The sequence below is a fragment of the Diabrotica virgifera genome, chromosome 6, assembly GCF_917563875.1.
Source record: "Diabrotica virgifera virgifera chromosome 6, PGI_DIABVI_V3a".
NCBI lineage: Eukaryota > Metazoa > Arthropoda > Insecta > Coleoptera > Chrysomelidae > Diabrotica > Diabrotica virgifera.
In genome coordinates this window covers 40,577,688-40,599,254 of record NC_065448.1, presented here as the reverse complement: position 1 = coordinate 40,599,254, position 21,567 = coordinate 40,577,688, and the positions used below count along the sequence as shown (strand labels likewise).

The following is a 21,567-nucleotide window of genomic DNA, read 5'->3' as shown; positions in this document are numbered from 1 at the left end:
TAAGATGAGATTAGGTGATGCTGAAAACATACATCTGAGCAATATAGCACTTGATAGCACTTTCTTAGAATATCCTTAAAAAAATATTCTTCTAATACAAAGATGTGCAGTAGTACGTTCTAAGTATATAAATAGAAGGTTTATAGCACTTCCTTGGAATATTCTAAAAAGTACGTTCTTAGTATAAACTAAAAAGATGTGCGGTAGTACGTTCTAAGTATATAAATAGAAGGTTTATAGCACGTCCTTGGAATGTTCTAAAAAGTATATTCTTAGTATATACTGAAAAGAATAGTGCCGTAGTACATTCTAAGTATATACATAGAACGTTTAAGTACTGTAATGTAGTATATACTCAGTATGTGCTCTGCACATTCGCAATGGTAATTACGCATATTCTCCAGTATATACTTTTTCTGAAAAGTATGTTCTATGAATCTACTAAGAACATGAAATTGTTATGTGGGTATTTAGATTTGACTTAGGCTTTAATGTTACTTATCCCAGGTATATTTAGTTGATAAAGTTAACAATTGTAGTTTTAATAATGTCCGGTGTGATTGTTTGAAATAAACTAGAGATACTCATACTGTTTATAGTTAACGATTTTCTGTTTTTTTTTATGTTCTCACAGGTTACACCTATTTATAATTTCTAAACACCATTTTGTTAAAAATATCTTGTTTTGTTAGCAGTAACTATACTTAATGTAAATAGTACTTACATATTTGTATAATACTAATTTATGTTTGAATATATCTTTAAAATAACTTTTCGTACTTCTTTTTCCCCTTATTTTTACCTTATCAGGTGTTGGATGTATTAAAAACGAGTATATACCTCTTAAACAATAGTATGTATTACAACCTATAAATACGCCAGATCCTATAAAGTTGCTGCTCCCAAGTCCAGATAACATTTTTCTAAATTTTTTGAATCTGTATCCTCCTACAGCTTTTCTGCCCAGTATCGGCATACGTCTACACAATTAGAATTTGTGAGCCATAAATCACCGAGGGAGCACTGTGATGGGCAAAGTCTGCATACTCTCCAGGTGCTCCACATTCTGTATTTCCCAACATTAACAAAGTGCGTTTTGTTATCTTATAAATGTTTTCAGACCCCACTATTAATCAGCTTTTATTTTAGAGGGGCAACACCTGTGTGTATGCGGTTGGGTGTCCGCCAGGTTCTCCAGTCCAGGTTTATTCCATTAGGTGGTTCTGGGTGTAAAGGGGACCGTTCGGGTGGTTCGACGCTGACGTTTCATAAACCTTTTCCTTGGTGGCTGCTGGTTCCTGGCGGTTCGCCAAATCCGTATAATTCGTGCCTTTCAACTAAAGTTTGTCTGAACTTCTCCGCACGTATTGCGAGGCGCATCTACGGTTGTCTGGTGATCAAAGATCTTATACACATAGATTTGGCCAACTCCGAAAAATGGCGTAACTCGGAGCAGTTCGGGTCGGTGGTCTATCTATCTGTCTCTACTGGCGCTTAGCTTTCTCTCTCTAGCATATGATGGCTGCCGCCTCTGTGTAACTGTCGTTCCATTACTCTCACCTCTTGGTAGATACGCTCACACTCGCACGACAGACAAAGATAGCTAGATCACCATACTTGATATCGACGTTACACCCCGTTAGCATATCCCTAGCCAGATCTATTCTTCAGAGGGGTAGTAAATTTCATACAGCCGGTAGTTATTCTACATGTTTCATCCTTTAATGCCGTGGTGACTTTGTTAGGTATGTCTAGATCTACCACAGACGGCATATGAACCAAGACAAGCACATTCCCCTGCTGAGAAACATAAGGCCTCAGCTGTTGATTTTAAGACCTGTGGCTTTGCACACCACTTGCTACCTACAAGTTTCCGGAGAAGGTTGTTCCTTGTAGAAACATTCTGTATTGTACTCTTGTCTTGTACTGAGAGTGGAATTTATATTTATGTTTTAGTGACCGGTCTAGTATGACTCCAAGATATTTTTGTATATCAGTATGTTCCAAGTGTTGTCCCTCCCAAGATATATTCAGTTTTACATGCGCCAAATGGTTGTTGAGATGGAATGCACATATGAGGTATGGGTTTTAATGAGGTTTGGCTTTAATGAGTTTTGTTTGTAGAAAGTTGACATACGTTTAAAGCCATTCTCGACTTTACGTGTGAGTGTTTTTCCTCTTACGGCGATACCAAGGATATTACCAAGGTCGTCAGCGAAAGAATTTTATAAAATTCACCTGTCACAGGTGGGAAATATAAAGTAAACATAGATAAAAGTTTTGTGTTATATTAATATATATATATATATATATATATATATATATATATATATATATAAAAAAAATTTGTATATATGTACTGATTTCTCTAGATGTAGTTTCACTCTTTACTAATATTCCAGAAAATTTGGTATATTCGATAATAGAGTCAAAGTGGGAATTGATTGAAGATCAGACAAGGATATCCAAAGAAAATTTCTTAAATTTAATTAAATTTATTTTCCAAAACACATACTTTTCTTTTAATAATATTTTTACCGTCAAATTTTTGGAACACCAATGGGTAGTCCGATCAGTCCGATTTTGGTTCAGATTGTTTTAGATCATTTAATAACAGAAGTTGTCACTAATTTGCCCTTTAAGCTACCTTTCCTATATAAATATGTTGATGATATAATTTGCGCTGTCCCACAAGATCATATACAAACAACGTTACAAGTTTTTAATTCATTTAACCAAAACATTCAGTTTACTGTTGAAATCGAAAAAGACAATAGTGTACCGTTTCTAGACAGCAAAGTCATCCGCAAAGCAAACAATCATATTATTCTAGACTGGTATCAAAAGCCTACAACATCAGGATGGTTTTTAAATTTTGCATCTAATCATCCTAAAAGTCAAAAGTTTAATACCGTTATTGCCATGAAAAATAGAATAGAACAAATCAGTGATGAACAATTTTTATACCAAAACAAAAACAAATTATTTCAATTGTTTCTAAATAACGGTTACCCTAAATCTATCTTAAAACAACTAATATTCAACACACGATTTTATGATGGACAATTAGATCATCCTCCACAAAATATTAAATATAAAAAACTTCCGTATATTCCAAATTTAACTAATCAACTAACTTCCCTGTTTAAAGACTACCCAAATATAAAAATTAGCAAATACAGCAACCTAAAATCAAAAACCATATTTTCTAAAATTAAAGATAGGACACCAGTCATGTATAACAGCAATGTTATATATCAATTACAGTGTTTAGGTTGCCAGGGATATTATATTGGACAAACAAGTCAATGGTTAAAACAGCGCATTAGTCAACATAAAAGTGACTGCAAAAGAAAAAACAACACATGCGCTGTTGTCGAACATTTTATACAAACAGGCCACCAGTTTGATTATGAAAACGTAAAAATATTAGAATCGTTAACAAATTACAAAGATAGGCTGTTTCTCGAGATGTATCATATTATTCAAAGTAGAAATTCTATTAACTATAAAACTGACACGAGTAACCTTAGTAATATCTATTGCAATATTTTGAAAACTTCATAATAACGTCAAAAAAAATAATTACACAAGTTTACCTCTAAATAAAAATTAAAACGATAATATCTAACAAAATAGTTAATAGTTCTTCAAAATTTAATCCTATAATGTGTTGGCATTTATCTTAACGATTTCGCTCTGTAAGTTTTTGATTTATTTGTAAGTATTTTTCAATTATTTATTATTTTTGATTAAAATTTTTGTGTACTCCTGAGGAAGCCAATAACCATTGGCGAAATATAGAGTTTTCAAGAAAATAGAATCGTTTTCATTTTGTGACCGCATAACCTGATAAATAACACCTTTTTTACTCATTAAACGGTCGATAAGATATAAAAAAAAAATAACTATATATATATATATAAAGTAGTTTGGTATTATTGACTGACAATATGTAGATACAAGTTTTTATTGAGGTTGCAGTCAGTGTAAGGGGCAGGATGAGAGAAACTCTTTGTTACAATCGAGCTTTCGCAAAATTTATTTGCTTCGTCAAGATTAGCTAAAATGAGTATATAATTATAAATACAATGAAATTAAAGATAAAAGAACATTGTATAAAAAAGCACAAAAACTTACAACGTGAGGTTAGTTCATTAATTTAACATTTCCACAAAACATAATTATATAAAAATATCCTTATTTTAATCGTTTCCAAATTTCAATGTTTTAATTTTTACAATTTCTAATGAAAAATTTTGATTTATTAATTTAGTTCTAAATTTGATTAATGCCAGAATAATTAAATAAAATAATTTAATAAAAAATTAAAATAAAATGAACAGATACCTATTTAATGTCTTATTGACATTAATTGAGTGTCTTTCTGGCATTAATCAAATTTAGAACTAAATTAATAAATCAAAATTTTTCATTAGAAATTGTAAAAATTAAAACATTGAAATTTGGAAACGATTAAAATAAGGATATTTTTATATAATTATGTTTTGTGGAAATGTTAAATTAATGAACTAACCTCACGTTGTAAGTTTTTGTGCTTTTTTATACAATGTTCTTTTATCTTTAATTTCATTGTATTTATAATTATATACTCATTTTAGCTAATCTTGACGAAGCAAATAAATTTTGCGAAAGCTCGATTGTAACAAAGAGTTTCTCTCATCCTGCCCCTTACACTGACTGCAACCTCAATAAAAACTTGTATCTATATATATATATATATATATATATATATATATATATATATATATATATATATATATATATATATATATATATATATATATATATATATATATATATTACCATTACCAATATAAATTAAAAAAAGTGATAAAAATTCATAGGTTTGTATTGATAATGATAATTTCCCACCTCTACTAGTTTCATCTCTTTTTATTTCAATTTCACAATCTATTGTTATCCGTCTTTTACGTGCCGATGACCGCCCATGTCACTGTATTTCTCAATAGGAGAAGACTGAACAAAGAGAAGAAATTAGTCAAGTCATTTGTCAACGTCAACTGTAACATACGTCGCATCAAAACGTCAACAATCTGACACGTCTGTAATGTTTAGCCTGACTTTTGAGTAAAATTACCGAAAAACATAATTAAAATTGATTTATTAAGAGTACATAATAACGTGTAAGTAATTACATTATAAAATTCTTTGTGAACTGTATTACATTATGTATATTTCTTGTTTTAGACGAAAATGACCGCGGTAGAACAACCTTGTTACACACTAATAAACTTGCCAACAGATTCGGAGCCCTACAATGAAATGCAACTAAAAATGGATTTAGGTAAGCTAACAATTCATTTATACATTTTTGAAGTTAATTCTAGAATGTTTAGTTAATTTTTATATTTATATGCTTTGATTTCCTGCTTAGATTATTAATTTGAATGGAATAAACATGGTTTTGATGAGATGTTTGTTATAAAAGGAATGTGTATATGTAAATTTAGTACCCCTTGTCAGTAGAAAGCTGTTTTTCTGCTAAATTTCTTTTTATACATTATTTCAATTAGTAATTATTTATTTCATCATGAAATTATTTCATTGTATCATTTCTTTTTATTTTTTAATGTACCAATGCTATTTAGGTTATTCACTTCTGTCCGAATTTTTCTAGAATTCAAACTCAACTATTTTTTGTTGAGGAAATTCTTCTAGTTGCACTACCTGTAACTAGCTCTGTATGAGTTGTAACCTCATGCAGAGCCTGAGGTTTTGGTAGTGGCAATAGTACCATGGAGCAATATTGCTTCGAAACGACATACCGAACTTGTGGAGGTGATTGGGTGAATGACATCTGAGGCGTATGTTGAAAACATTTTAGAAGATCATGTTTTGCCATTTGCCAGCTATATTGAATATGACAGATTCATGATAACACACATCCTCATGTCGCTGGAATGGTAAATACTGTTCTTGATGAGATTCATTTTAAAATATTAAATTGGCCACAATATTGTCCATATCAGATCTTCAAAAACACAAAAGAAAATAGAAGATTAAAAAATTTTTTTTTACACCTTAAGCACTTTGTGTATAAAATATATACACAGTAGTCAGGTACAGTGCGCTGTGTGTATAGATATTATTCACTGGGCATAGCTGTATTGGAAACTGTAATTTTTTAAGACACCACGGACCAATCGCAAAATACTTATAGTTCAGCGCTTAATGTGTTGAAAACATGTTCATTTTCCTTAATTTTATTGCTTTGTTCTGTATTTACATATTAAAGGAAACGTTACAAAATCACCTCATATAATTTTTTACAACCCACTTTGACCAAGAAGACTATTTATTTATTTTATTTTATTTATCAATGGGCAATCACCCAATTAAAATACAGTATAAACATTAATCACAGGTGATTTATAACCTAACCTAAAGTAAATTTAAAATTTTTAATCATACAAACTAGGAACATTAAATAACAAACAAGGATATCAAGTTATCACACACAGTTTGTAAGCTGAGCTTTAAATTCATTTGGAAAACTATAACAATCTAAACCCTCCGAATATTTGTTAGCAAGCCTAGGTGTTCTGAACATGAAGGAGTTGTGTCTGTAGTTAGTGCGATGGGGTCTAATGTAAAAAGGTTGATTTAGCCTCGTTTGTTTACTGGAAACATGGAGGCTAATTTTCTCCAATAGTTGAGGACCAAAATTATTGGAGTGTAGTATTTTATAAAACATTATGAGATCCTTATGGATGAGTCGGATTTCAACTGACTATGTAATTTGATACAAAAAACAATGTTATTTAAACGTAATTATTGCTCTCCCCCACCCAATTTTTTGGTTAATGGAGGTTTTACTGTAGTTGAGAAAAAATACCAAATAAATTAACTATCTTATGACCATTATCACCTCTGTGTCAGACACAGGATATTGCCTTAACCCAGTAAAATCTCACAATATGAATTTAAAACAAATTTCTATTTTATAATATTCTTATTTACTTGTTATGTTAAAAATATCTATTTCTAACAATTTTAAAGCTAATTTTTCATCAAGTTATCACAGAAAAGGATAAAGTGTTAGATTTTTTCTAACAGCACAACTGCTCCCAGGTTAAGTAGTTAATACTGGAAAAGTAATTATTTAATCCTCCATAATATGCATTTTTAAAATTATAATAAAATTCCACATAGTTCAGTTGATAATGCTTTTCAAAACCGGCCAATTCCACAACTATAGCCAAATGTTGTAGGTATACTATTATCAAATAGAAATCAAGAAGTTGAAATAAATTATCCATTTGAAACATGTTAAAATATCCAAAAAAATTGACCAAGTACACAGCTGGAGAGTCATCAGGGAATTCAACATTTAAACCCAAGTTGTTATTACTCCAGGAAGCATTTGGTAAATTATAATCACAAGACGCAAGTTTTTAAGTTTCTCCATAACATTCAACTGAACTGCAATGCAACATGTAGACATTTAGGTCCGATGATAGAGTGATATAAACTCCACCCAAAACTATGCACTTTTGTTAATTTTCAATGATACAAAAATTTGTTCTAATTCACAATCAGGAATTATAATTTTCTGCACAATTATGTCATTAAACACATTATGACCAGTAAGACCTAATTCTGTATAGCTCACAAGTTATTCAAGTTTCGACCAGAATGATGAAATATGATAATTACATTGAGCTATGACAATTTCCAGAAATTTTAGTTATAGTTCATTCGTTTTCAAGATGAGCTAATAAAACCAGTTTCACACGCCTGATTCGTGGGTTTTTTGTGTCCTCACAGCTTGTCGTTCGTTAGAAAGGAAGTTATATATTGTTTGACAATCGCTAAAATTCGCAGATGATATTGATTCTATTATTTCAAAGGCATTACAGATGCTTGGCTTCATGAAACGAAACTGCTATAATTTTAAAAGCCCCAATACCCTAAAATTGTTATACTGTTCTCTTGTTAGACCTCACTTGTCATACTGTTGTAGTATTCGGTCACCTTACTATAATGTTTACACAGAAAAAATTGAACAAGTTCAAAATAAGTTCCTTAGGTATTTGGGATTTAAAATTAGAGCTATTAATGGGAGTAACAGGTTTTCCAGTTATGAAGAAATTGGAGCATACATAAATATCAATACCCTGGAAGAATGTTGTTATCACCATGATTTGAAAATTCTGTATAGTTTGTTAAATGGTACAGCAAATAGTCATTATTTATTGTCTAAGGTTGGTTTTAAAGTTCCTTCATACAGTACTCGAAATGCAGTTGAAAACACTTTTCATGTACCATTTCATCGATGTAATTATGGCCTCAATGAACCTATAACTAGAATGTTACATCTAGCAAATCAAAATACTGAATACTTAATTTTAGTTCCACACCTAACCAATTTATACACGACTTGCAACAAATTAATATTGCCTCTTAATTGTTTTGTTTTGTCCACCCTTACCAGTCTGTTTCTAGTTTGTCTGTGTGTAATTTATTTCTTTTAACTATTTTAACTATTATATTTTATGTGTTATATATATGACTTATCTTTAGTCCCTACTAAATTGTTCCAAAATTTGTAAAAAATTGTAACTGTATTGGGCTTGTCCCGTGGAAATAAAAAAAACAAAGAAATATGTTAGCTACCAATGACAAGCTGCAACAACACGAAAAACCCACGAATCAGGAATCAGGTGTCTGAAACTGGCGTCTTAGCTCATCTTGAAAGCGAATGAATTATAGTTCTCAATCCACCATTTTGATAATAAATTAACAAAGGCTTTTATGTTTAATTTTGTCTAGATTTTTTGTGCAGAATTATAATTTTTCCACAGGTGTACCTTTAACATATCTTTCTCATTTTGTTCTTGACGTTTTTTAAGGTTCCCTTTAACTTTATCGAGTTTGTTGAGTTGATAGGGAATGATACCAGAATTTATAAATTGATGAATTAAAACCTGAATCATATTTTTGAAAATATTCATCTCAATAAAAGAATAGGGAACTTGCACATTTTTTTTTATTCATAATAATGTTCAGTTTTGTTTAAAAAGGCGATTTGCAAAATTTCATGCTTCAAAAACTCGTAATAACTTAGAAATACATATTTAAAGTCTTCTGCGGTGTAAAATAGTTCAAACGACGTGCCGTGACGTCACATAGTTTTACATTAGTTATTATTATGGTTATATTTCGCTGTGTCTAGGTACACGCTAACGTGTGCGCAAATAAAAAAGTTAGGTACACGCGAATTAAACTTCATCAAGCCAGTGACGTCATTATTTAGCGTGCGCAGTGACTGTATATTTTGGTACATGCTATTTTGATATGTTAGTGTTTGTTTGATAGAAAAATATTTGTTAGGGGAAGGGAAGCAGAACTATTCAGATGTTTCAAACTTAATTGTAATAAATCAATGTATATATAAAAGTATATATTTAGGTTAGCAAAATAAATATATGTATTTAGTTGACATGACACGTACAAAATATTGTTAAAATAATTTTTATATGTTAGTTAATTATTATAATCAACTATTCTAAATGGGAAATAAGCCACAAATTTAACTAAAAAAATGATTTTATTAACGTTTTGACGTCCAAATCGGATGTCATTGTCAAAATACAAAAATTAGTCAGATTAAATAAATTATTAGAAAAATTTTTTTAATAAGCAACAACATTTTTGTTTAATTTAATAATATTTTGTATTTTGACAATGACGTCCGATTTATTTTTTTAGTTAAATTGTGGCTTAGTTCCCATTTAGAATAGTTGATTACAAAAATGCCACAAGGAAATAGCTTCAAAACAAGTTAAATATTATTGTGAAAGCTTTAGGTCTTCCTTTTATTTTAATTTTGGACGGTACTACTATTTCACTTATAACTAAAAAATATATATTAATTTATAGTCTCTTAACTTTTTCATAATGTTTTAAAATGTTGTTTAACTCATTAAAACAACTAAATAATTGTCCACACTGCATAGTTAATTTAAAAATAAAACACTAAACAAATAAAAAATAAGAAATCTCTTTACTAATCAATATTAAAATTAAAGTGTAACACAACGCGATTAAACAAATTCCAACACTCTGACACTAACTTTTTTATTTGCGTACACGTTAGCGTGTACCTAGACACAGCGTTATATTTAGGTATATTCTTCTTCTCCTTCTTTAGTTTATTGGCTTCCACCTACTTGGGTATTTGGCCAGCTCGTCGTCGGGGAATAAAGGAAAAATAGTTATATTCTAATGACATTTACTGTATGTCGTTGTAATAATATACAGGGTGTCCCGAAAAGATTGGTCATAAATTATACCACAGATTCTGGGGTCAAAAATAGGTTGATTGAACCTCACTTACCTATATACAATAGTACACACAAAAAAAGTTACAGCCCTTTGAAGTTACAAAATGAAAATCGATTTTTTTTTCATATATCGAAAACTTTTAGAGATTTTGTATTGAAAATGGACATGTGGCATTCTTATGGCAGCAACATCTTAAAAAAAAATTAAAGTGAAATTTGTGCACTCCATAAAAATTTTATGGGGGTTTTGTTCCCTTAAACCCGCCCAAACTTTTGTGTATGTTCCAATTAAATTATTATTGAGGCACCATTAGTTAAACACAGTGTTTTTAAAACTTTTTTGCCTCTTATTACTTTTTCGATCAGGCAGTGTTTATCGAGATATTTTGAATATTTGTCGAATCCACCACATATTTGTATATGGTTAAGTACGATTTATTATAGAGACCTGTTATAATCTGAAAATTTATTTATAATGTACATTTTTGGGTATATTTTGAAAAAGAAGCCACATCTCGATAAAAGGTGACTTATCAAAAAAAGACTAAAAGGCAAAAAAGTTTTAAGAACACTGTGTTTAACTAATGGTACCACAATAATAGTTTAATTGGAACGTACACAAACATTTGGGGGGTTTAAAGGGACAAAACCCCCATAAAATTTGTATGTAAATATATTAAAAAAGAAGCCGCATCTCGATAAAAACTCGCTTATAGAAAAAATACTAAGAGGCAAAAAAGTTTTAAAAACGTTGTGTTTAACTAATGGTACCACAATAATGAATTAATTGGAACGTACACAAAAGTTTGGGGGGGTTTAAGGGAACAAAACCCCCATAAAATGTTTATGGGTGGACAAATCTCACTATAATTTTGCTTTAAGATGCTTCTTCCATGAGAATGATATATGTCCATTTTCAATAAAAAATCGCTGATAGTTTTCGATATATTGGAAAAAATCGATTTTTATTTTGTAACTTCAAACGGCTGTAACTTTTTTTATGAGCACATTTGTACTAAGGTAAGTTAGGTTCAATCGAACTATTTTTGACTGCAGAATATCTGGTATAATTTATGACCAATCTTTTCGGGACACCCTGTATACCAGTTTGTGTAATAATATACAGGGTGTTTCATTAATAATTGTCCATATAGTACCTGGAGAAACCTTAGCACAAAATACGAAGATTTAACCTTCTAAAACACTTAAATAAAATGTGGTTCCTTACTGAGTTACAGGGTGTTTTATCTAAAAATTTAAAAACTATTTTTGCTCAGCATTTTAATACTATTCGACGTATCCTTTTCATACTTGGCTGAAAGTGCGACTACTATACACCCTACTAAATTATGATAAATATACGTTTCTAGCTACTACCAGAGGCTTACGACAGGGGATAGTGAATGGTTGACCCTTCTCAAATTGTACGCCACTGGAGAAATTACTATTTTAGTGCCATTTTTATATTTTCAATACATTCTACGTAAATAATATACTCTTCATTGGTAACGATAAAGTCATTAGTTTTCGAGATATTTGAAGTTAAATATTAAAAGGCACAGTTATTTTGCTTAATTTATGATATGATTCATATGATTAAAATTTAAAAATTATTTGTACCCAGTACTTTAAAACTATTTGGCGTATCCTTATTATAATTGGCAGAAAGTGTAGGTACTGTACACCCTACTAAATTAAGGTAAATAAACGTTTCTAGCTACTGCCAGAGGCGTACGACTGGGGATAGTGGCTGGTTGACCCTTCCCAAATTCTACGCCACTGACGAAATTGCTGTTTTAGTGTATTTTTTTGATTTTCCAATACTTTTTATGTAAATAATATACTCTTCATTCGTAACGATAAAATGATTAGTTTTCGAGATATTTGAAATTAAATACGAAGCGACACAATACATTAATCAAAATAACCGTGTCGTTTCATTTTTGACTTCAAAGATCTCGAAAACTAATGACTTTATCGTTACGAATTTATAAAGAGTATATTATTTTCATAGAAAGTATTGGATAATCCAAAAATTGAACTAAAATAACAATTCCGCCAGTGGCGTAGAATTTGGAAGGGGTCAACCATTCACTTTCCTTCGTCGTACGCCTCTGGTAATAGCCAGAAACGTTTGTTTAACATAATTTAGTAGTTTGTATAGTACCTATATTTCTTGCCAAGTATGAAAAGGATACGTCGAATAATTTCAAAATGCTGAGCAAAAATAGTTTTTAAATTTTTAGATAAAACACCCTGTAACTCAGTAAGGAACCACATTTTATTTAAGTGTTTTAGGTTAAATCTTCGTATTTTGTGCTAAGGTTTCTCCAGTTACTATATGGACAATTATTAATGAAACACCCTGTATACCAGTTTGAGATTGGAGTTTGATACAGTTTTTGAAGGAAAGGAAAGAAGGTTTACTATTGAAAATAAAACCATTTTGTAAAAGTTCAAATTTTCTATGAATAGTTCAAACGATCAAAAACACTTTTAACGTCACATAACTGTATTTTTTACTGACGTTTATAATGTCTAATTTAAAATTATATATACAATTGGTATAGAATGTAAACATACAACGGCGTGACGTCACGACGCGTTTTGGGGTGGCTGGTATAAGTTGAATTTTTAGTCGTCTTTAGGGGCCAAACGAAAGACAAACAAAACTTTTTTATCTTTGATACAGGTTCTAAACTATGTTATGTTGTGATTTATAACATTTTTTTCGAATTTAAAATTTTATGCAAGTTCCCTATTCTGTATTCTATTCCATTAACTAACTGTATATTTTGTTTCAGAAAAGGGTGAGGTTAAAGTAAAAATAAGAGCATTAGAAAAAATAATTCACATGATTCTGGCAGGAGAAAGGTTGCCGAATGGATTCCTAATGACCATTATAAGAAACGTTTTACCTCTACAAGATCATTTGGCAAAAAAACTATTATTGATTTTCTGGGAAATAGTTCCAAAAACAAATCCAGAAGGTAAACTACTACAAGAGATGATTTTGGTATGTGATGCCTATAGAAAAGATCTGCAACACCCAAATGAATTTTTGAGAGGTTCTACACTTCGCTTCTTGTGCAAACTGAAGGAACCAGAATTGTTGGAACCATTAATGCCCAGTATTAGAGCTTGTTTGGATCATAGGCACAGCTATGTGAGGAGGAATGCTGTACTGGCAATTTTTACCATTTACAAAAATTTTGAAGCCCTCATTCCAGATGCTCCTGAACTGATCTCCAATTATTTGGATGGTGAGCAAGACATGTCTTGTAAAAGAAATGCGTTTTTAATGCTTCTTCATGCTGACCAAGAAAGGGCGTTGTCGTATTTGGCATCATGTTTAGGTAAGTTTCTGGTATTAGTGGATACATGGTACACTTCGCGTCAAAAAAAAACTGGTACAACTCTTATAACCGAAAATCGTATTTTTCAAGTTGTGTAAGTTGATCTTGTCACAAGTATCATTCCAATTTCTAGGACAACGTTGCCAGTTCAACGAAAATATTATATCAAACTAGGTAGAAACGGGGCTGTGCGACAGACCGCATTTTTTAATATACTAAAAACTAAAACAATTGTAATTTTCCGTCATCTCAATTAAGTATCCATACATTGCTTCGCGTTTTATTATAATTTATGAAAATATTTCAATTCAAAAATAATGATAGATAATAAATCTTGACATGACTTTAAATTATTATGTTTAATGTCAAATCGAGAGGTGTGAATGGTTTCTCGTAAATTATAGGACAAAACTGCATTAAGTTGTGTACAATAAATAAAACACACTGGAAAAATTAAAAATTAAATTTGAAATTAATACAAAATGAATAACTTTTACAGTGAACAAGTGTGTAATTTAAATATATGTATTACAATTCGAAATATACATTTTACACGTTATTTTTTTGTATTTAGATTTAGTGCAATTCCGTTATCTGTGATGGCAACAACGAAGTGATTCACGAACAATGATTGTCAGTCTGAACTGAACACAGGTTTACATTGGGAAAAAAAAGTGTACCAGTTTTATATGACGCGAAGTGTACTCCCAGTTAAGATAGGCTAAATCTCACTCCCAGAAATCAATGTATGTTCTATGTGATTAAAAATAAGACTTAGGGCAATTTTAACTTCCCCACTCCATTTCCTCACCCCCTCCCCCACAAACAAAAACATTTTTCGTTTTTATTTTTTTAGGAGGGATGCAATCAATTTAAAAAATTCAAAAATATTCACACGCATCGTTGAAGCTTTCATAAAACATGTCTATTTTTATAGACTCGTAGGTTGAGTGTACATAACCTCAAAATGCATTTCTTAACCCGGGAACAGTCCATATATATAATATCACATAAATTAGGCCAGCTCCGAAAAATAGCGTAACGCGGAGCAGTTCGGGTCACAGTGGCGGCTGGTGGGGTAAAATTTTGGGTAGGCCAAGCCAGCAAGTATGTGTAATATATAATATGCAAATATAAATTTATTTTTATGTATAAAAATACTTAGAAGGTAACTTTAACAGATTTAGTAAAGCCTCAGAAAAACTCATTTTTATGTATCAATTATAAAACTATCGCACTATTCCAAGAAAAATTTTAAACAATTAACCGAGATCGGCCAAACCATTAGTAATAACAGTGAAAATCGAACAAATTTTTTTTCGCATTTTAGGAATTTTTTTGAACTCATTTGCGCAAACGTGCACTTGTTTACAATTGTGTTGTTTGTCTAAAAGTATGTTACAATTAAAGATTATGTTACATATTTTTTTTATCAAAATTTAAAAGAAAATTTATATTAGAATTCGATAATTATGTTTAAAGTGGCAACGAGGCTGGGCGAAGGCCAGTTCGATTCGGGCCTATACACCAAGCATAACACGACAAATAAAATCATTGTCCGGCAAGCTGCTTAACTTCAAACGATTTTTGTACGGAGATCTTATGTGAGCTAGGTCGGCCTGGTGGGAGCGGGCCTATTAATGATATTTAAAATGCCTGAATACGATTCGATGCTTTCTGTGATAATATCATAACAAAGTTTTCTTAAGGGACGCTGATGTATTGAGTGACTTAGTACATTTAAAAGTTATTTACATGCTTTAACATAATTTTTGAATATATCTTTTTCAATTTTAAAGCTCTTAAAATTATTAGGTAGGCCCGGCCTATCCTGCCTACCCCCAAAAGCCGCCACTGTCGGGTCAATGGTCTATCTATCTCTCTCTACCGGCGCTTAGCTTTCTCTCTCTATAGACAAGGCGAAAACGGCGGGTTCGAAGGGAAAAATATTCCCATGAGATTTTTTTACATAATCACATTCGTGAGACATCCCAGAATAAGGTTGAAGAAGTCGCCCATGTGAAAAGTGGGCCAATTTTTTTTAACAATTTTTTTTTAATCAAATTGCAAGAATCAATATTTTTGGCCTGAACAATTTTTTCTTTAATTTTTTGGACCATTCTGGACAAAAAAGGTCTCTTATAATTTTTGTCTGAAGTTGATCGTTTTCGACTTATAAGCAATTTAAAATTGAAAAAAAAACGAAAAATGGCGATTTTCAAGGCTTAATAACTCGGTTAAAAGTTATTATTATGAAAGTCAATATATGACTAAATCAAAGTTTAAAGCCCCCCCTACAAGATCCTGAAGAAATTTTTGTCATTATTTTATTACTAAGCTGTTATTTTTAAGTAATAATAATAAGCGCCATGCACGTGTGCGGGGCTGTAAATACTGAGTGCGAGAGAGAAGCCATTCCAGTAGTCCAATTGTGCATCTTACTCGCACTCACATTTACAGCAGCGTCAAAACGATCTAACCACTCATTGTTATTAATTAAAAATAGCAGCTTAGTAATAAATTAATGACACATATTTCTTCAGGATCATGTAAGGGCGACTTTAAACTTTGATTTAGACACTTTCTGACTTTGAAAATAATAATTTTTGACCGAGTTATTAAGTCTTAAAAATGGCCATTTTCGCGTTTTTCAAATTTTAACTTGCTTATAACTCGAAAAATATCAACTTAAGAGAAAAATTATAAGAGACCTTTTTTGTCCAGAATGGTCCAAAAAACCTAAAAAAAATTAGTCCGGGCCAAAAATATTGATTTTTGCAATTTGATTAAAAAAAAATTGTTAAAAAAAAATTGGCCCACTTTTCTCGTGGGCGACTTCTTGAACCTTATTCTGGGATGTCTCACGAATGTGATTATGCAAAAATATCTCATGGGAATATTTTTCCCAACGAACCCGCCGTTTCCGCCTTGTCTACTAGCATATGATGGCCGCCGCGTCTGTGTCGTTCCATTACTCCCACCTCTAGCTAGACCACTGTACTTGATATTGGCGTTACACCCCGATGCATTGAGTGGCATATCCCTAGCCTGGTCTATTGTTAACATGTCTCTGGAACAGTCGAGCTCTTTTCTCTCACGTAATCGGTTACGCGTTGGATTAAATTTAACAATACGAATTTTAAAGAAACTTATTTTATATTATTTTTATTTACTTGTTATGTTGTTCTGACAATTATTAAAGCTAATCAGTTGTAAAGGCATAAATTAAAAAAACTCTATGCATTATTACACCCTCCCTCGAGGCACTTACGGGTGGAAAGTTATGTTGCACAATTTTTCATCAAGTTATCACGGAAAAGCATAAAATGTTAAATTTTTTGTAACGCTGCAACCGATCCCGAGTTAAAAGCTTATAATTTTTTTTTGAGATGGCTGCAGGTCTATGTATTTGTGTATTTTATCAAAAATTATATTTCTAATTTGTTTTGAAAATTTTCCGTAAGTTGTGCCACCTTCAAAAACCCAAAAAAACTGTTTTTAGGGTTTTTTCGGGTATTTTCCCCGTTTTGTAGACTTCAAAATAGATAAAATCAAGGTTTTTTTATGGTTATATATAATTTATTATTATTTATCTTAAGTTTGAAGTTCTTTAAAACATTCAAAAATGGGAGAAACACTTTCAAACCCCCAAAAATGTGGAGGGTTTTTTTGGGGGTCTTTTTGAGGGTTTGAACGTGTTTAGCTCAACTTTTGAATGTCCTAAAGGACTTAGTTACTTCTAATTATATATAAACTCTAAAAAAATTGATTTGATCTATTTTGAAGTCTATAAAAGAGGAGAAATCTAAAAAACCCTTAAAAACCAGTTATATGCATTTTGATGTTATCTACATCCAACCTTATTTTACAAAAAATAGACATGTTTTATAAAAGCATCAACTATGCCTCAACTACTTAAATTAATTGCATCCCACCCAAAAACAAGAGTAAAAATGAAAAATTACGTTTTTGGTGGGGAGGGGGAGTTAAAATTGCGCTGAATCTTATTTTTGAATCACATAGATAGCCCATACAACAATGAAAAAAAAAAATCAATTCTGGGAGTGACGGCATTTTGTCTATCTTAAGGGGTTAAGGCGCTGGGGGATCTTAACCCTTTACATTATTTTATGGATAATACTTTAGAGAAAATATTTTTAGATCAAGTAAATTCATTTGGAGATATTCTACAACTGGTCATCGTTGAGTTGATATATAAGGTGTGTCATTCCAATCCTGCGGAAAGATCTAGATTTATTAGATGTATATATAACTTGTTGAACTCAAGCAGTCCTGCTGTCAGGTATGTACTTGTATCTTGCAATATTTTGCTTACAAAAAATATTTTCTATTTGTATGTCGTAGGTTTTAAAGGTAGTAATTTAGTTAGTTAGGTGTGTTAATTTTAAAGGTGTGCCATTAATTTTTCTTTTATTTTTGTGAAAAATTCCATCTCTGTAAGTACTCATCATCTAGCCGTTATTGTATACTGCTGAACATAAGCCTCCTTGTTTCTCCACTCCCTGTCTTGATCTATCATCATCCAGTTCCCGGCAGTTCTCTTTACATCGTCACTTCAGCATGTTGGTAGTCGACCTCTGCTCTTTTGTAGCCATTACAATAATCTTCTAGTCCATCTGTAGTTTGGTGTTCTTGCCACATGATCTGCCCATCTCCATTTCTTTTCAGTTACATGTTCTACCATTTCTTTGATTTTGGTTCTTTGCCTGATGGTATTATTTGGTGTTTTTGAATTGGATCTTTTCAGCATACACTTGTTTCCTTACTCTAATTTTTCGGTAATATAACAACCTAGATATTTAAAATTAAATACCCTGAGTATTAGTTGTCCAATTTTTAATTGTGTATTTTGATAAGTATTTACTCTCATCTCTCGTCCCACGATGTTAATGGACTTAAAAAAGACATAATCTATTTACTTCATTACTCAATATAACTATGTCATCTGCATATCTGATAGTATTTATCAGTTTTCAGTATAAACTAAACAAGAGTGGGTATAGCACACAACCCTCTGTACACTCCTTTGCTGACCTCTTATTAATACTACGAACGGTCGCTGTTTGACGCCAATTATAATTTTTCAATGATCCTGACGCCGAGGCTATCAACTCCTTTATCTCTTACTATTTTAATTAACTTGCCATGATGTACTGTGTCAAATGTCTTTTTATAATCAATAAAACCTGCAAAGAGATCTTCACGTTGATCTCAACATTTCTGTAGCAAAACATTCAGCGCAAAAAGTGCTTCTCTTGTTTGCAATCCATCTCTAAATCCAAACTGCGTTTCATTCTGATCTTGTTCACACTTATTCTACTGTGAATGATACGGAGAGGTGAATCAAATATGATTAGTCTGGCAAATGGGTTGTGCTCCCACAGTCATCACATAGAATGAAAAAAACAAAAAAAACGACCTTTGCTAATAACATTTTATTGAATTATATTTACAACAATTAAACAATCCTTAATTTTTCTATGTACATTCCTTCCTTCTTTATACATTTTTCCCAGCGGCTAGAATGTTCTGTATTCCATTTTCAAAAAAATGGGCGGATATCTGACCAATTGCTCACGAATTGCTCCATGATTATCATCATCAAAACGCGCTCCGCCTACTGCATCTTTTAATAGCCCGAACATGTGATAATCCCATGGTGAAAGATCAGGAGTGAATGCAGGATGTTCAACGACAGTTCAATGCATTTACGATACTTTTTCTTGTGATAGGGCAGCTGTATGCTGTCGGGCGTTGTCATTAAAGAGCAACACATCTCATATAGGACACCCAGTCTTTTGGACCTATAGGCAGCTCGAACACGGTCCAAAAGGCTACAGTAATAAGCGGCATTGATGGTTCGTCTCTCATGAACAAAATCCAGCAGCAAAACACCATGATAATCCCAAAACTTTGCCTGCAGACAAACGAGTTTTTTGCCTTTATCTGACAATCTTTTCCTTTTTTTTCCACGCCTTATTTGCCCTTTTAGACCAGGTATATACTGATGTATCCAAGTCTTATAGCTTGTCACTATACGCTGTAAAAATGCATTTCCTTCTGTTTCGTAACGCGTCAGCAGTCTTTGAGAAATTTCGACACCAGAAGTTCGTTGAACTTCATTCAAAAGTCTTGGAACCCACCTTGCCGAAATTTTTTGAAACCCGAAGTTTTGTTCTGATGATTGTTTGGACACTACCATAGCTTCTTCCTTCTGTTTGTTGAACTCGTGCTATGATCAGTCGACGATCTGTCGCAATAAGGTCACCAATGGCATAATATTTTTCTGAGACGTGCTTGTTTTGCACGGCACCTCGTCCTTCACGAACCTGTCTATGTCAAAATTTCACTTGTGTACTGGACAGTGTTGATTCCATATTGATTTTTTAATCTTCTCCAAATTTCAGCGAGACCAGCATTTTCTTTTGTAAGGAATTTGATGGCAATGCGTTGTGCAACCGAACATGGCACTACTCTCTCGCTCATCGCAACAGTAACTCACTGCACGTCATTAGAGAACAGGTGGTCAGAGTTGCTAGATGTGATTTTATAAATCCTCCCCTTAGAAACTGAAATTCCCTCAAATTGAAGCTCAAATCCCCCAAATTTAAATATTTGCTGCATTTTAATAAATCAGTAGTCAAATGTAGAGAATAGTAAAACAAAATTATACTACTTATCAACAGAGAGCTCTGGAAATAATTCATAGGTCTTATCGTCTTCGATTATATGAGAGTAGAAAATACAGTTCTATGTACATTCGCAAATTTAATTTACCATGATCCCTTAAACTCTTCCATAATTCCCCAAACAAAATCTCCCAACCATTTCTGTGTTTATAAAAATTACCCCAGATGCTTTAAAATTACCCCAAAATTGTGGGAAAATACCCCAATCTGGCAACCCTACAGGCGGTAGTGTGAAGTCACACATTAGACTATAACGTCCCACCACAGAACTAATTTAGAGATATTACTAGTTTATGCTAAGCGGGGATGAAAAAGTCAGTTCATATTTGATTCACCCTAGTACGTGGGAAATATGATGTGTAATTTGATTTTGATTTATTGAACCCTTTTTTTGAAGGTACGAAGCTGCAGGAACTTTAGTCACCCTCTCCAGTGCCCCGACTGCCGTTAAAGCTGCTGCTAGCTGTTACATTGAGTTAATTATCAAAGAAAGTGACAACAATGTAAAACTCATCGTTTTGGACAGGCTGATAGCACTTAAGGAGCTTCCTAATCACGAAAGAATTCTGCAGGATTTAGTTATGGACATACTGAGAGTACTCTCTGGTAATTCAATAATGCTTTCCATTGGATTAAAAATTTTAATTAGATGTATGTTGTAGCTCCTGACTTAGAAGTCCGCAAGAAGACTTTAAGTCTAGCCCTTGAATTAGTCTCTTCACGGAACATAGAAGAAATGGTATTAGTATTAACAAAGGAAGTGAGTAAAACGGTAGACAGTGAACATGAGGATACAGGAAAGTACAGGCAATTGTTAGTAAGGACTCTACATTCGTGTTCCATTAAGTTCCCAGATATCGCACGTAGTGTTATACCAGTCTTGATTGAATTTTTATCCGATAATAATGAACTGGCTGCCACAGATGTATTGCTGTTCTTAAGGGAAGCCATACAGAAGTTTAAAGAATTGCAACCGTTAATTATTGAGGTAAGTAAAGTATAAATTGGCTAAATGACGGGTTTAAAGATGCATACTCCACTTTTAGAAATTTTAAAGAAACTGAAACAACAGCTAAAACTGTAAAAATCAACATTTTTGATTGTTGAACCTTTATTGCGTAAACTCTATATTATATTTTGAATTTGTCACTATTTTGGATTAGGGATGAA

At 32.0% G+C, this 21,567-nt stretch overlaps 1 protein-coding gene across 1 annotated transcript in view; it reads left to right on the top strand.

The window, feature by feature from the left end:
• Nucleotides 1-5,027: 5,027 nt before the first annotated feature.
• The window catches only part of LOC114340456 (coatomer subunit beta), a 48,902-nt gene continuing 32,362 nt past the window's right edge, over nucleotides 5,028-21,567 (top strand). The window contains exons 1-6 of the mRNA XM_028291201.2: nucleotides 5,028-5,168; nucleotides 5,233-5,329; nucleotides 13,136-13,687; nucleotides 17,849-17,990; nucleotides 20,795-21,003; nucleotides 21,060-21,385. Of these exons, the coding sequence (XP_028147002.2) occupies nucleotides 5,239-5,329; nucleotides 13,136-13,687; nucleotides 17,849-17,990; nucleotides 20,795-21,003; nucleotides 21,060-21,385 (1,320 nt within the window). The 5' untranslated portion in view covers nucleotides 5,028-5,168; nucleotides 5,233-5,238. The remainder of the gene's footprint in view (nucleotides 5,169-5,232; nucleotides 5,330-13,135; nucleotides 13,688-17,848; nucleotides 17,991-20,794; nucleotides 21,004-21,059; nucleotides 21,386-21,567) is intronic.